Here is a 15,590-nt window from a genome sequence, read left to right on the forward strand (position 1 = left end):
CAGAGCTGCCACCCTGTGCCCCCGACACGTCCTGTCCCTCGCACCCCTGGCTTGTTGCTGTCCCACCTTTTGGGGCTGCGCTTTGCGAACTCCCTCAGCGACGCCATTTCGCAGCCACGTTTCCCCACCCCTGCCCCGTGCCTAGCGCACCCCAAGCACCGCATCCCCTCTGTGGCGAGGGCGAGACCCCGCTGCCTCCTCCAAGGGCGAATGAGGTGGTGACCACCACCCAAAAAAAATCAAAAACACACAAAAACCACCCTCATCGCCCCTCCGCTCCAGCAGAGGGCGAGAGCGGGAGCCCCTCCATGGCGGCGGCGCTTCCGGGCCGTGCCGCGGCCATGGCGGCGGGCGGCAGGCGGGCTGTGTGAGCGGGGCAGGGCGGCTCGGGAGGGCCGGGGCTGGGGCCGGGCTCGGTGCCGCCGGCCGGTGTTTTACGGGCGTCCTCTCCCCGCAGGTACCCGCTGTTCCAGCTGGGCGGCCCCCAGCTGCGGATCTTCCGCCCCAACTTCTTCATGCTGGCGGTGCGGCCCGGCGTGCCGCAGCCCGAGGACACGGTGCAGTTCCGCGTCTCCATGGAGTGAGTGCACGGGGAGGGCGGCCGCAGCCCGGCCGCGGGGTGCCCGGGGGTCCCCGCCGCTTCTGGAGCATCCCCCTGCGCCCAAAGCACCCCCCCCATTGGCTGAAGGAAGGGTTTTGTGCACCAGGGAGGGCTTTCAGGGCGCTGGGCTAAGCAGGAGCTGTGCTTGGTTCCTCTCGGGGAGGCTCTGGCTGCCCGGAGGTGGGGTGAGGAGGAAGGGAGAGGTGGTGGAGGTGGCCATGAGGAGAAGAGGTGGTGTCCAGGTGCTAGTTTTGCAGGACTCCCTTCGTCCTGGCTGCTCTGCTTCTACACGTAAAGGCCCACATGGCTGCAGCAGGCCCCAAGAACATTAGAAGTCAAGTTCAGAAGCTTAGAAAGGATTCTCAGCACGGGCAGTCAGAAGGCCCACCCTGGCTCCCAGTACAGCAGGTATCTCGTGTTTTGACTGCTGAGGTGCCAGAGAATAAAATGTTCAGCATTATTTCAATTTGTGGGCTATGAATTGCTGTAACAGTGTATGTTCCATGTTGGGTTTATACATCAGTGCAGTGAAGCTACCATGGTTGAAAGGGGGAGACATATCTATTCCAGACTACTAACCTGCCTTTAAATACTGTGGCTCTGTTCCGAATTTAGTTAAATATTTCTACTTTTCCTTCTTTCTTTCCCCAAAATGTTTTTTTGTTGCCTAGAATGACAAAAGTGGATATCAAGAATTACCTTGAAAAAATATATAATGTGCCAGTAGCTGCTGTGAGGACCAGAATACAGTATGGTAAGTGCAGTTGAGTAATTCAAAGGGATAAATGCAGTTTACCTTTTCAGCCAGAAGAGGCTTTTCACGTCAAAAGTTCTAGTAGCTTTCTACAAACTATGTTGCTGGTGGCAACTTCCAGCTCAGTTCTTTTTATTATTGTTACTTAAAACAAGTATGTACCACTTCATATGTAGTGCTTCATATTTGAATACTTTTATTAGGTAACAACATAAGTTTATTTTTAAAAATAAAAAAATGAATTTAAAAAGTCTTAAAATCTTGACCTGTATCTAACCCATGCCAAATACCTTTGTAGTTGGCTACCATTTCTCCTTGAAGACCAGTGGATGTCGCACTTCAAAAGGAACTACTTCATGTATTTTAATAAAATTAGCAATTAAACTTATTTTTTAAGTCTAGGAAATAAGTTAAGATTACCTAGCATGCACAGAGAGGAGGTGTTATGGTCTAACTAAAGTCGAAATATTTAGAGAGAAAAAAGTATTCAATTAGACAAGTACAAAATATCAGAAACGCATCTTTACAAACTTTTGGTTTTTCATAACCTGTAGGTACCACATTTCTACTACAGACTCATATGCTTCCACTTACTGTATTTCTTCCTTGTACTACCATTGCTCAAAAAACCTCACCACCACCACAAAGAACCATTAAAAAGTCATTCTTAATTGAAATTATGTTGAACTCAGACTTGGAACAGAGGGACCCATCTCTGATTGAACTAGCCTAGAATTCTACAAAGTCACATTTACGTGTGAATGCTTCCCTTCCCAGAGTTTCTCTGACTGTGTTTTGGATGTAGTGCAAAGTCAGGAATATATTTTTACGTCACGTATGTTTTTGATCACCAGGCAGTGCATTAATCAAATGGAGAGTGACTTGTTTGTTGGGACATCTTTGGTTGGATTCCTCTTTTTCATGCATTAATTCTAGCAAAGGAATTGATCGATGTGTTTATAATGGTAAGAGTAGGGACAAATTCAAAAGGGCATAAGAAAAAAGCTGTCATAGTGAAAAATGGAGAATGAAAGAAAAAGCTTCAAGAGAAGGTTGTAAAAGTCAGAGCATCTAAAATAAGGAAAACATCATCTGCAATGTATCTATGTAAAAATAAAATTAAATGAAATCCTAAGAGCAAACATGTTATTTCAAACAGCACTGAAAAATGACTGCTTTTGTCCATAAAACTGTCCAGTCCCTCAGTACTTAATGGAAGTGGTGGTAGAATGTCAGGAATAAAAGAGGAAAGGGGCTTAGAACGTCTCATAATTCAACAGCTTTAATGTTTGCCTAACATGCAAGGAGTAAATTGAACTTCCCACTCAGTTGTGCTCAGCATACTTTCAGGAAGTGAAGGTGCTTTGATTTTTTGGGGTATAGAGTGTAATTTTCTGATGTGTAACGTGTAGAGCCTGCTCATTAGCTGGGTAGTAAAAATTGACAAGTTTGAAGCTGCTTCATGGTCATTCCATGCTTGTCTTTCTGAAGCAGTTAATGTTGGCAGGACAGTTTATTTCTCCTGCCCCCCTACTCAGAAGACTTGCCTCCTTGCTTCTTTGCAAAATTTGTGACCATGAAGGCACAACAGCTGTCAGCAGCCCACGTCTGGTGATGCCTCCTCTCCTTACATGTCAGCAGTTTACCAACTTCAGTATGTTTTAGTAATTTTGATACTGCTTTGTGGTATCTATGTTGGTACTGAAGAAGTAACCATCTTAATAAATCAAAACTGGTGCTCCCCCCCCACCTTGGCCTTGCTTTGGGGTACTTGGAATTCCTGTAAAGTTAAAAACGGGACTGTTCATTTCTGCAGGTGCGAACAACAAGAGGAACCACAAGAATCAGAGAGTGAAGACGCCTGATTACAAGGTTGCCTATGTACAGTTGGTGAGTTAATATGGATGCTTGTAGGAAAAGAAGGGGCTCTTTGTCAGACAAGCTACAAGTAATGCTTGGTGAATTGTCCAATTAGCTGACTGTTTCTTCCACTCCTCTAATGAAGGCATTTTCTTTAATATGTTCCAGAACATATAAAGGCATTCACTAATTTAAATGACTTAGTTTGAAAAACAAATTTAAACAAATTGTTATTTTCTAGTACCATTTGTGTCCGAGGCCTGTATGTAAGTTAGGGCCTGGTGTCATATGGCGCTGCTTTGTCAGTGAATTTCATGCTGACCCTGTACTCTCCATACTGGAAGGTTCATGGCTTGTGTGGTTGATTGCTGGAATGTCCAGTAAGTGAAAGAATATATTGTAAAGATGGAGAACTTTTTATTAAAGCTCTTTGGATCTCCAAGAAGACTTAAGGCATATTCCCTGGAGAGCTTTTAGTCATGTCTAACAAGTGTGCTTTGTGGCTAAACTGGGTTCTGAAATGTATATTGGTTGCCCAGTGGAAAAGGTGCTTCATGTTCTTACAAGTTTCTTTCATAACAGGGGCACATTATAGTTCTGTCTTCTCTTGGGCTTACCTGTCTACAAGTAAGAAAGAAATGCCACCAGTGATAGAAAAGCCCTTCACGTACCAAAATTACTTTAAAGGAATGCTATTTATGGTTGTAAAACCAAAAGTTCAAAGTTGCTGTTGGCAACACAAGCTCAATGTTACTCTGTCCTGGGACAAGGAGTCAGTGTGGGGGAACATTGCGTGACCTTATAGCATAAAGATTGCATAAGAATTTGTAAGGACTTGGGGTCAAATGAGAGATGCGTAGACAATGGGAGATCTGATTATTTTTTTTCTTAATTTTTGATTTTAAATGAGCTTAGAAAAATTTTCTATAAGTCCTTTCTAGGGAAGGGAGTGGAAAGAAAAATGAGGACTCTGTTTTTGTAGACAGCCCTTATCTTTAAAAGAACAGTATAAAATACAGTGTTAATAGGAAGTAACAGTTTGATATCTAGATGAGGGCTAAGCTTGATTCACTGTGCTGAAGTTAAAGCTGGTGTCATCTTCACCAGGATTTATGCTATGATAGTAAAATTCACATGCCTTTTTCAAGGAACAGGCCCTGTTTCGGTAGACAAATTCTCCCTATAGCCTAAAGGCTATTATTACCTGTGCAGGGATTTTGTCTGTGAAAGTTCAGGTATGACTGATTTATTAAGAACACAACTGAAGAATTGAATGTCAGGGGTGATTTTGTATTGTACAAGTTGCTTTCTCTGTGTGTTATTCCTTAGTAGGTAATTACAGGCACTTTACATTGCCATAGCCTCTTGCTGGTGATAGCATTGCTTTTGGAGGCTTGTTCCCCAAGATTGAAGCAGACATGCATCTCCACTGAACCTTGGTCAGTTCTCAACTTTTATTTTCCTACATTTAATGCAGTCTTGTTTCTGTGTCTGCTGAGTTGTGAAGGGAAGCAGTCCACAACCCACGGATAAATTCAGTGGAAAGCCAAATGCTGCTACTCTATGGAGGAAGCCACTCATTTAAGGCAGTGCCTTTGAGTGTTTATTTCAGATCAAACTTCTGAACCTAGAAGAGTTGCCATCACCTTGTGGGTAACTGCAGTGGAATGGAGAATGCACAAAGCCCTGTGGTACTGTGGCTGAGGAGTGTTTCTAGTACCTGAGAGAGCAGGTGTCTTTTACTGTGTTGTCCTATCCAATGGCATCATCCTCAGTTTTTAAAGAATGCCACGTTTTCATCTCTCCCATGAATTAGGTTAGGGGACTGCATTTTAGTTTTTGTTGTACAGCATCCCGAGTGAGGGAATTCTGACCATTTATCTAGATTTCATCAGTGAAACTTGGTCTGCCCGTTTTCTTTTCACATTGTCCTGTCCTCTTTGCTCTCTTTTCTCTTACTGTTGTAGTCTGTGAGCTCTAACATTTAGGTTTGTCTTTTTTTTTTCCCTCTTTTGTTCTTTGCTTTTCTTCAGTAGTTCTGGTGTCTCAAACAATGAGCTCCCAGTTCTGTGTTCACACCAGCTTTAAACAGTGAGTGAGGCCAGAAACCCAGTGTAATTTCTGAAACTGAAGGTTTTCCCTTCATTCATGGTGTGATTCAGGCCAAAACAGGCCCCATGCAGTCCATTGTTAATATCTGCCTAATTTAGGAAAGTTTGGTAACCACTGTAAAACCCATTTTTTCATTAGAATTATTTTGCATCTGCCGTGAGTCAGAGTAGCAGGGCTTTCCCACCATTTTTACCAGCTGTGTTTTCCCTCATTAATCCAGTTTCAAGTTAAAACTGCTTATGACTGGAAAAATAAGTATGTGTTTTTGGAAGGTTTTGGGTTGATCTTCCTGTTGCCCACTAGGTGGAAGTATTGCTCTTCCCAGTGTGACTTGGAAGCAGTCCTGGTGTGGTTTACCTGAATGAAATTGAGTATATCTCTTATGACTAGTTATGCTTGCCTGCTTCATAAAACATCATCATATGTGTCCCAGCACAACATACATATCTATTAACTAACCACAAGTGTCTCAAAGGTGGAGGGTACGTGAAGTCATAGCCGATACGCCCTTAGGTGTCAGATTAGTGCCTCAGCTGCTCCATATGTAAGAATTGTTGTCCTTTCCTTTCCAAATACTATTTCTTGGAGATTCAGAGCTGTTTACTTTATTCTCAGGCTGTAACTGGACAAATACATGACCGGTCCAAGCATAATATTTTCACACTAAAAAAATACCTCAAATCATAGAAGGCTGTGGATCAACAATATCTTGCCATTCCAGAGCCTGCCTGACTTTTTTCCCCTTCTGGAATGTGGTGAGAAAGGTTTAAGTTTAAGGCTTATCAAATGCTACTTTTTAATGCTATTTGATTTTTTTAATTAAAAGTATGTATCTTTTCCAAGTAGCTAAAATGAAAGTAAGTAAGCAGCCTTTCTCTTTACTCGAATAGAATTGTAATTATCCTAATATTACTAAAAGGAAAAAAAAAAAAAGCCAGTGGGAAACTTTACAGTTGCATCAACATCAGGAAAATTAAAAAAAACAACATCCCCTCCTCCTCCTTCACTGTTCTCACTCTGTAGCTCAACAGGTGTTAGCACCCGTGGGAGCTCAACTGTAGACAAGCCTCTGGAATCCAGACCTATTTTTAATTAAACCTGTTTTGAGAAATCTAATGGAGATGGCTGTAAAAAGGAGTCTGACCTTGTCAACATTAGGACTAACACCTATTTAGCTGCATGAATGATGGCACCGGTGGGAACATTTTTGCAAATGTTTTCTCCTCAAACCCTGCCTAGTGTGTCCTGTATGTTCATATTAATTAACCCATTTGCACATCAGATGTGACAGCAGTTTTCATTTGACATGTAATGAATTCAGAGGAAACTTGGATGCCCTGTGTGCTGTGTCATTCCTGTGTGGGTTCCGCAGTTGCTTTCAGTGTTGTTCTGCCATACGTTTTAACATCAGATGTTACCAAGTGCAATAGGAGGAGAATTGTTGAAATGCACTGGATTATTAAACTGAGCTGCATTTGCTGCTACTGCTGGACTGAATCCCGTGCTGTTGGGAGTCCAACATTTTTTTAGTTAACGATACTATAAACATCACTTTTCTCCTAATTCTGAAGGACAGTAGTAAGTGCTTCAATTATCTAAATAATCAGAAGACCTCACAGTTGTTTACATGATCAGTGTTTGCTGCGTCATTCCTACACAATAATATCTGTGCTGACCTTCCATTCCTAAACTTTTCAGAGGACGCAAAGGTCAGAAAGTACAAGTGAGTTTGTGCTGGATAATCCTCCTAGCAATTTTCTGACATGAGGCTCAGCAGTGGAAAGGCTAACACTTGACTTCATAGGCCTAATTGTGGTCACTTAACCTCCCATTAAAATGAATGGAGGCAATTTGTACCACTTCATGTTGTAACTCCTTCTGCAAACTCAGAGAAACAAGGTGTGTTTTCAACCTTTATAACCAAAAAGACTTGGCATCTAAGATGAAAATATGTTTGGTGCTTAGGTCTCTTGTTATCTTGAAGGATTTTAGTATTTAATAAAGGAATCCTCTTAAGACCATGTATATAAATCAGTTTTACATTTGGGTACGGCTGAAACGAGGATTAGATTTGTGCAGGAGTAGAAGTTTAATGGCTCCCATTTCTGCAATCTAAACACTGGACCACACATCTCACTTATACATAACCTTAGAATTTGTAGAAAGAAGGGAGGTCTCTGGGAAGGCCCTAAATTTAGAATACCAACATGTAAAATCATCACAATGACTTTATTTTTAGGTGCTTTAATAATGCTTCTATGACTTCATTGCTCCATTTATTTATTTATCTTTCTTTGTCTAACATTATAAGAGCTCATTTAGATATTAGAGGATGTGGAGGGAGAGCTTATCCTGACAGACTCCAGAGGTATCACCTCATGTTGCTGTACTGCTGGTAAAACAATTTTTTCACCATTCAATTCCAAGACAGACTAAATTATCTGAGTAAAATAGCATTTTTTTTTTTCTCCCAGTGTTTGTCTTTTTTATGGTGCTTTCTTTTAGCACAACTGTCAGAAAGGAGGCTGCTCTCATCTCCACTTTTCTCTGTGCTTCTGACTAAGGTAACTGTGCTGGCAGAAGTTCTAAACAAAGACCTAATCCTAGCTTTTTCAGAGGCCATTTCAGTTTATGAATTTCAATAAATCAGTGATGAAAGGGGAGACTGGTTAAACAGCTTGCAAAAGGTAAAACATTGAATAAATGTAAGGGTTAGGAATAAGAATGCAAAATTTTGCTTCCTAGTTAAATATGCCAGTAGTTCATGCTCTAGCAGTTTGGAAACCAAGTAAAACACCCACACTGATGAACGAAGTAGAAATTCAGTTGTTTGCTTTATTTTGGTTAGGATTTCATTTGAAGGAGGCATTTAACTTAGCTGGCAGATGGTTGCTGTCGGGAAGGGAAAACTTACAAAGAAAAAAGTCTACTTTAAGCAGGACTGCATAAGGGAGTGATATCCCTCTATTCCTTTGGTAGGCATTGTTTTGAGAAGGTGGCATATGAGCTAAACAACTGGTAGCCTCTGGCATCGTGCTGAAGACGCACCGAATGTAAATATGCCTGGATAGACTCTCAGCCTTTTATGTAAGTCGATGCCTTTTGGTATTTTTGAAATTTTGAAATACCCAAGATGAAAACTAGCTACTGAGCATGCACAACAGCTATTTTTCATACAGCTTTCATCACTCCAGAGTCTTACAGTGCAGTGTTACTGCATAGTATTGTTACTTAAGATTTATCAACCTTCAGTTCTCAGGGTGTAATGTCTTGGCTGTTTCGAATCGTGTCTGGCTGCCAGCCAAAATCAGAATTTCTTCACAAAACAAGAGCTGGAAAGACCCAACTTGTCTGTACTGATTTTGATTTATTAAAAGACTCCAGATACAGATTGACATTTTCAGCTCAATATTTGACTTTCACCAGCCTTGAAATGGGAACTGTGAGCACTTTGATAAACAGCTGAAAGGTTTGTCTGGTTTCACTATAGTTTCTGTGCATATCCTTTTTAGTTTTTTTCCTCTTTTAAAAATAATAACTGTTTTGCAATGCTTAGTGAATTAACCATGAACGTTGTTAGTATGCTTTAGGGACAGCTTTCCTTCACTCTCCAATAAGAGCAGTGCTTTGGTGCTGGAAGCATACCAGAATGGAAGTGCTGCATAACAAGAACAGCCCCTTACTACACTGTTACCAACATAAATAGTTCTCAGATTTTCAGTGTAGGTGGTATGCCTACCATGTTAGCCTGAATTGTTTTCCAACGTGTTTCACTAAAATGGCTTCCTCTCCAGGATGGATGAGTCCTTAGAATCGGCCTCCTCTGTCCTATGGGTGCCACAGGGCTGAGCAACCTGCCTGCAGTGCAATTAAAATGCAGTAATTTTTTGTAACGTAAACAAATTCTTTTCCAAATGCTTGAGTGTGCCAAACTCTTGGGCAGCCCTTTGCCTCAAGGGTGCTTGCTGCTGATCCTACTACAGGAAGAGCATCAGTAGGCTACGGCTTTGGGATTGTTCAAGGCCATTGATAAGGCCTGTTGCTGTGCCTCAAAATGGAGCTATGCTTCACTTGTCATAGGGCAGCTATTATAAGCGTACCTGGTGGTAGTTTACAGGTACAAAAGAGTTGAAACCCCCAAGTGTACGGTGTGGAAAGGAAAACCATGATTTGTTCCACTTGATCTTATCCAGGCTAGAATCTAGGAAAGCGCAATGTACACAGCAGCTCCCTTGTTGTTTTTGTAGTATGGTCAGGCTCTTAGGAAACCCCCAAGAAGTATGCACTACAAAAACAACCGGAGCATTGCTGGGTATGAGTTGATATTTCCTAGATTCTAGTCTGGATAAGCTCAACTGGGATAAGTCATGGTTTTTCTTTCCAAAGTGTATGCTTGAGGTTTAAATTCTTTCACACCTGTAAATGACCCTGTTGAGTGTATATGGCTAAATGGAACATAGCACACATTCAGCTGGGTTAGGGACATGGTGGCAGGGTTTTTTTTTTAATTTAATTATGTCAGATTTCTTATCTCAAAATGCAGTATAGGTAGCCGTGTTGTGGAAGGCTTATTTTATCTCTTTTGCGGAACCATTTTGTAACTGGGCCTCTGGTTCAGTTATTTTTATTGCACGAATAGAAAGACTGGCTGACCTGAAAAAACTGTGTTCATCTGAAGCAATTGCATGCTTTTGTTGGGATTTCTATATGTAGTATTCTGCCAGAGAAGTTAATGTATGATAAGATTTGTAACTATTCCGGAGAATAATTTTAAGAGTTATGAGCTATCAGTTACGAGTTTTATTATGTGGAGTCCCATATGGAATGCAAAGGAATGGAAGGGTGATACTGTTGAGTTTAATGAAGTTGTGCTTAGTGCAAACACCACTAAAAAGTAAGTAGATAATGTTAATGGGATAGAACATTTCCACAGAATAATGGTTTCCTGCTGTTAGATAAAAACCAGAGACCAAGCAAATGTTTATTTTCCAAGTGGGAGACATAGATCTGATGATGATGTTACACTAAAATGACTTGTCTGTTAGGCAGAATGACTGATGCAGATGTAATCACTTTAATCTCATCAGTGATGTATTAGACAGATTGTTCCCACTGTAATTATTTTACACTGCAGACTTTATTCCTGTTGATAAGAGACCTCTGATATCTGTTACTTTGTATTCCCACATTACACCCCATAGTAACAGCTGCTAGGTCTGTTCTTTCTGATCCTTAGACAAGATTTAAACAGCTATAGCTGCGACTCATACCCAAAGTATTAATATAATGAATGCTTGCCCTGCCTGTATTTCCTCCGTTGGTATGACTTTAACAAAATTACTTACTTTGCTCGTCTTGCTTTTACGGTGTGGCTCCTACAACATATCTGAGGTGGTTTAGTATCTTGAAGATGTGTCCATCTCCCGACCATTCATTCTGTAAAGAAAGATGCAAGTGTCTTAATTTGCACACAGAAGAGAAGAGGCTGAAAGTTAGCTTGTGGAGGAGGGATATATGTGTATCTTGGGGAGAGCAGTGGAAAGAGATCTTGGGAGTGCCTCTTAAGGCACCATTTTGACCATTTATTTTCTTTTTAGGGCAAAGGACAAACCTTTCAGTTTCCCAACCTGTTTCCAGAGAAAGAACAAGACGAAGAAGCTCAATCTTTTGATGACTTCAGGAAGAAATACCTAGAGAAAGAGCAGAAGATCCAGAAGGGTGACCCCAGACGAGGTGGAGTTCCCGATTGGTTTGGACTTTGATGCCAACCAGCTTGATGAACAAGCCAGCTGCCTTTTTGTAGGCTCAGAGGAATTTTGGTCAGCAGAACTTGAACTCTCCTCTTCTTGTAATGACCAAGGGTTTATTCTTGAGCAGCCTTTGCTAGAGTGTCTTTTTTCCTGGCTATTTATGCACGACTACACCAAAATGGCCCTAAAGAAATAAAAAGGTAAAATAAATCTGCATCAGATCTTCCCTGTGAACTTGTGGACCATTTCTGAAATGTGGAATTGCTTCTTGTTTCTGAATGAGAGTGTCACTGTGCTTACCTTGTTCCTGCTGCTACAGGTCATTTGAGTGGAAGTAGGAGGCGTTTCATTTCTCAAGTTAAGTGTGGTTGGCAGGATAAGACAGCTGGAGGTGGACAAGAAAACTTGTAGGTTATTAGACTGTAGGCTCTGGATGTAGGGCTCCCTTATTATCAGTTATGGTGTCTTTTACTATCCTGTGCATTGCCTTTCTTCCAAAGTGACCCCCTTTCCTGGGGATACATATGTAGCCTGATTTTACTCCTGTGTTAATGGCCGTGTGGCATTTTGGGGCAGGTTTTATTGGATAGGCTTGTGGCTGGGCATGTGTGTGATCCCCAGAAGCTTCAGGGAATGGACAGACGCAGTGCAGTCTATGGTGGCTGTTGTGCAATGCAGGTAGTTGCCTTCTGTGACCGCTCTGCCCCAGGAACGTTTCAGGGCACAGTTGTGCTAGTATTCCTTCCCCTGCCCACAGCTACCTTGCAGTGCTGGCAAGAGTCCTGTGTAGACACAGTTGTATTGGCATAAAAACACTTCTGCAAGTGTAGACTGCTTTGTGCTCCGGACTAGTAAAAAGACTCTTTTTACTTCTTCTGGTGCAACTCCCTTTACTTCCAAGTTGCTGATGCCAGGGCAGTGGTAGAACTTTTCTAGGCCTTCAGGGCTGCCACGTTTAGGTTTTTTGTTTCTTGGCTCTGCAGCTGTTTTTCCTTGCTCTGATGAGGATATTTCCTCTTTGCCTTTGTCAAGGAACATGCTCTGCCAGGGTGTCAGAAACAGTCAGGGGGGGAAGGAGGGCTAGGAAGGACTTTGCTGTGGATAGAAGGAAGGATGCGTTTCTGCGGGCCATTGGCCGCAGTGCCAGCATGTGCAGGGTTAAACACCCAGCTAAAGTTTCCCTTGCTTCTGAATGCTGCCACTCAGAGCAATTGGCAGGGCAGTGAATGAGCCCTCGCCTTGCCTTGAATGCTTCTACCGGGTGCTCTCCATTATTGTTCTGTGTCTGAACTTCTTGTTTGGACAGCTAGCAAGATGTTTACAAGGAAACAGCTGTTCCCCAGAGAGGCAATCCAAGTAGGATTTTACGCACCCCCTTCTGTTCATTAGTCGCCTCTTTCCCCCTGCTACTTCCCCTCTGCGCGACAGTCCATCTCCTTCTGCGGTTTGTTGCTTACAGCTTCAGTGATTCTCCCACCCTCCTCTTTGTCCAGCTTCCAGGGGGGATCTGCACGATGGTCTGTGTAAGTTAGCTGGTGCTTAGAGAGATGCTCTCAGAGAGGAGGGAGATAAGGGAGGATTTGCTACTCCTAGCCTGCCAGCAGTTACAATAGTAGATGTGGAAAAATACTGAGTTCTCTGAAAACAGCCCGGGTGTTTGGCATATCTGCAAAGCCAACACTTCCAGAGTTTTGTAGCGACATGTAAAACTCCAGGTTAAATCAGGAGCTGACCTGCAGTTTTAAAGCAGGAGGACTGAACTTGTCTAGATAAAAGGGTTTCTCTCCTGCGGTACACAGTTTTCCCCGCAGCCCTCCTTCCTTTATTTGTGTTTTGGTTTTGTTTTTTAATGGGGTTGTTTTTAGAACTCTCACCTCCGTTTAGAATAATGGGGCTGGGGCTTTGCCTCTATGGTATAATATAGAGTTTGCTATTTTTTCATCACTTTCCTTTGTGGTGGCTTCCAATATAGGTAACTCCATCTTCACCATGGTGATGATAAAATGAAAAGAGTTCATCTAGTGCTGCCATGTATCTTCCTAGCTGGCTGGTCAGCCTTGAGCAAGCAAACAGTCAGGTATGTGATAGTTCTGGATGAGTGAGGCTGTGCTCCATGTGGTAGGTGTAACAGCAAGTAATATATTAACCATCAGCCTCTCTGCCTTCCCTGTTGTGGTCCTCAGGAGAGGTTGGAGTCTTCAGCTCCTGTACTGGCATTGAGAATCCAAGCTGAGAGGAGTTTATTTGCAGTACCAAATATGTGCTAGGCTGAGTGAATATCAAAAGTCACAGGGCAGGTCTACGTGCTTTGCTGCTCTGAGTTCTTCATGGGTGATTAATTTTTAGCTCACGTTCAAAACAGGTTTCTGACTGGAGTGACAGAAAAGGACAGAAATAGAGAGATGAGTATACCCGTATCTATATGAAGTTGCTGCAACCCAATTCTGGCAGATATTCAAGCTACTTGAGAGAGAACTTTTGTTACCAGCTACCTCTAAGCTAGTATACCTGTGAAATTAAGGTAGGGTTTAAAAAAAGAAAATTCAAAGCCCTATTTGCTTTGATGCTCCAGATTTCCATGGAAGCAGGATTATGAAGATGGCAACTCCTTCCAGTCCCTTGTTGGCCAGTATTTTAGAGGAAGTGCCAGTTCTTAATATAACATGGTGCTTCACTGGTCCTATCCCCCAGTTATACACTACCAGTTGTACAGGTAGGTTAGAAGATAATGCAAGCGGTGCTTGAATATGAAGTCAAGGTTTGTGCCACGTATCAGAGAAGCGCAGCAGATGAGTGATGAAGCGAGGAGAACAAGGGATCACGTTCTGTAGCTGCGTTGACTGAATCATGCTCGTTCCAGCACATCCCGATGTTTTGAGTGATGCAAGGGTTCGGCAGATCCTGTGAGCAGCCCTGTTTTCAGAGGTGTCGAGCTGTCCTTGGCAATGTCCACAGCCATACCTGCGGGCTGGGGGTTCACATAGACGTATGAGTAACTTCTCCAAGGACCAAAGTAATGACTTGGTTGAAGAGGCTGATGCTCGCTGTGATGCAGGAGAAGCCACGTCCTGCACTTGGCGTGCACGACCCCGCAGCTGCTGGCTGCGGTGACGTGCAGGGGAGGTGCTGAGCGCAGTTTCGTTCCCCTCTGTACGTGTGCAACCCCCCTAAGAGAGCAATGTGCTGGAACAGTCAGCGGATGCGCACTTGTCTGCGTAGGCCACTCTGGTGGAGAAAGGCACCCAGCTATGATCAGGGTTGTCTCAGCAATACCAGTATGCTTCAGAGGGAACATGCAGTTGCTTTTTTGTTTGATTGTATTTATTATTTTTTTAAATCTAACTGAAATGAGCTGTAGAGGCAGTGACTTCATAGACTGGTTTTATTAATATTACAGTTTTGAAACAAGTTTTCCTTTGTAGCTCCTGCTTAGGTCCTGCTGATAGGTTCCTTGTGGATCATGTTAAGAATGTGTGGGTGTGTACAGGTGACAAAATTCCCGTGTCTTCTAACCTCTTGTCACCTGAGCCTTACCACATGACGTCAGAGAGCGCAAATTGTTTATTTTCACAGCTAACTTGAAGTAGGAAGACACATAGTGCAGCTCAGCTGGTAAGTCACAGTTTCATCTTTTGTGTATAAGCCACCCCATGTCAGAAATGAAATATATCCTGCAGTTCAGTCTTATGCATCGTTCCCCCTTTGGTAGGCTACTGGGTGGCTAAGAGAAGAGAAAAGGCTAAATAAAATAAATGATGGAGAAAAAGTAAGTGCAACCTTGTGGTGTATTCCAGGGAAGGCGTATTGTAATCTGTGATTCTGTGATTCTACTTAGCAAATATACCTGCTCTGTATAATGGAAAGCCACATCGCTGAGAGAGTAAATGGCTCTCTTTTGAGGGTGAATATGGCTAAGAATGGATAAGTTAGAGCTTCAGATACCTGCTTCCATGCTGGGACTCCCTAAGTATGGCTGCTGACAGAAAGGTATTCAACAGTCTAATCTGTTTGGGCCCACTGTTGGTAGCACTTCTGAATGAATGAAGCAGTGGGAAAACTATGCTTACTTTATCCAAAGTGGTCTTGCTGTGGAAACTGTTCATGGCTGGAAAATTCCTGGTCCATCCAGGTTATCCCAATTATATGGGAAAAAAATGAAAAAAATATTTTACTTGTTTTAGTTCTCAGGTTGTAAGAGACTTGCTTCTTCAGCACTGGCCTGTTTGTGGAATGGCTCGCAGAGAGCGGGAAGGGCTGGGTAGAGGACGTCTGCTCACTGTGTGAAACAGGGCAAGGTACACAAAGCGAGCACTATTTTTGCTAGAAGGACTGAAAGCCATAAAACCGTTATCTTGACAATGCTGCTTTCTACTAAAGTGGAGTTCAAGGACTGCTTGGAGTCCAATTTAAAACAGTTGTCTGAAAATGGCTTTCCAGACATGAACCTTTGCTTATATGCCAAGGCTCACAGGCACCATGGCTAAAAAGGAACATTGTGATAATCCTTTTTGAC

The 15,590-nt window shown here is 42.6% G+C and overlaps 1 protein-coding gene across 2 annotated transcripts; it reads left to right on the forward strand.

The window, feature by feature from the left end:
• Positions 1–214: 214 nt before the first annotated feature.
• Positions 215–11,311, forward strand: MRPL23 (mitochondrial ribosomal protein L23). 2 transcript variants are annotated; one of them, XM_068683426.1, is made up of 6 exons: positions 215–367; positions 458–580; positions 899–1,009; positions 1,273–1,355; positions 3,172–3,245; positions 10,925–11,311. In XM_068683426.1, the coding sequence occupies exons 1-6, from the start codon at positions 309–311 to the stop codon at positions 11,087–11,089; spliced, it is 615 nt and encodes a 204-aa protein (XP_068539527.1). In that variant the 5' UTR covers positions 215–308; the 3' UTR covers positions 11,090–11,311. The 2 variants fall into 2 exon arrangements, with proteins under 2 accessions (XP_068539527.1, XP_068539528.1); XM_068683427.1 differs by lacking the exon at positions 899–1,009 and having other exon boundaries at positions 216–367.
• The last annotated feature ends 4,279 nt before the right edge of the window (positions 11,312–15,590 follow it).

This window comes from Anas acuta, chromosome 5 (assembly GCF_963932015.1).
Source record: "Anas acuta chromosome 5, bAnaAcu1.1, whole genome shotgun sequence".
NCBI lineage: Eukaryota > Metazoa > Chordata > Aves > Anseriformes > Anatidae > Anas > Anas acuta.

Coding starts and splice junctions, on each gene's coding strand:
- MRPL23 (XM_068683426.1), top strand. CDS start 309: ATGGCGGCGGCGCTTCCGGGCCGTGCCGCGGCCATGGCGGCGGGCGGC. Junction 581..898: donor CAGTTCCGCGTCTCCATGGA/GTGAGTGCACGG, acceptor CTACACGTAAAG/GCCCACATGGCTGCAGCAGG. Junction 1,356..3,171: donor GAGGACCAGAATACAGTATG/GTAAGTGCAGTT, acceptor TCATTTCTGCAG/GTGCGAACAACAAGAGGAAC.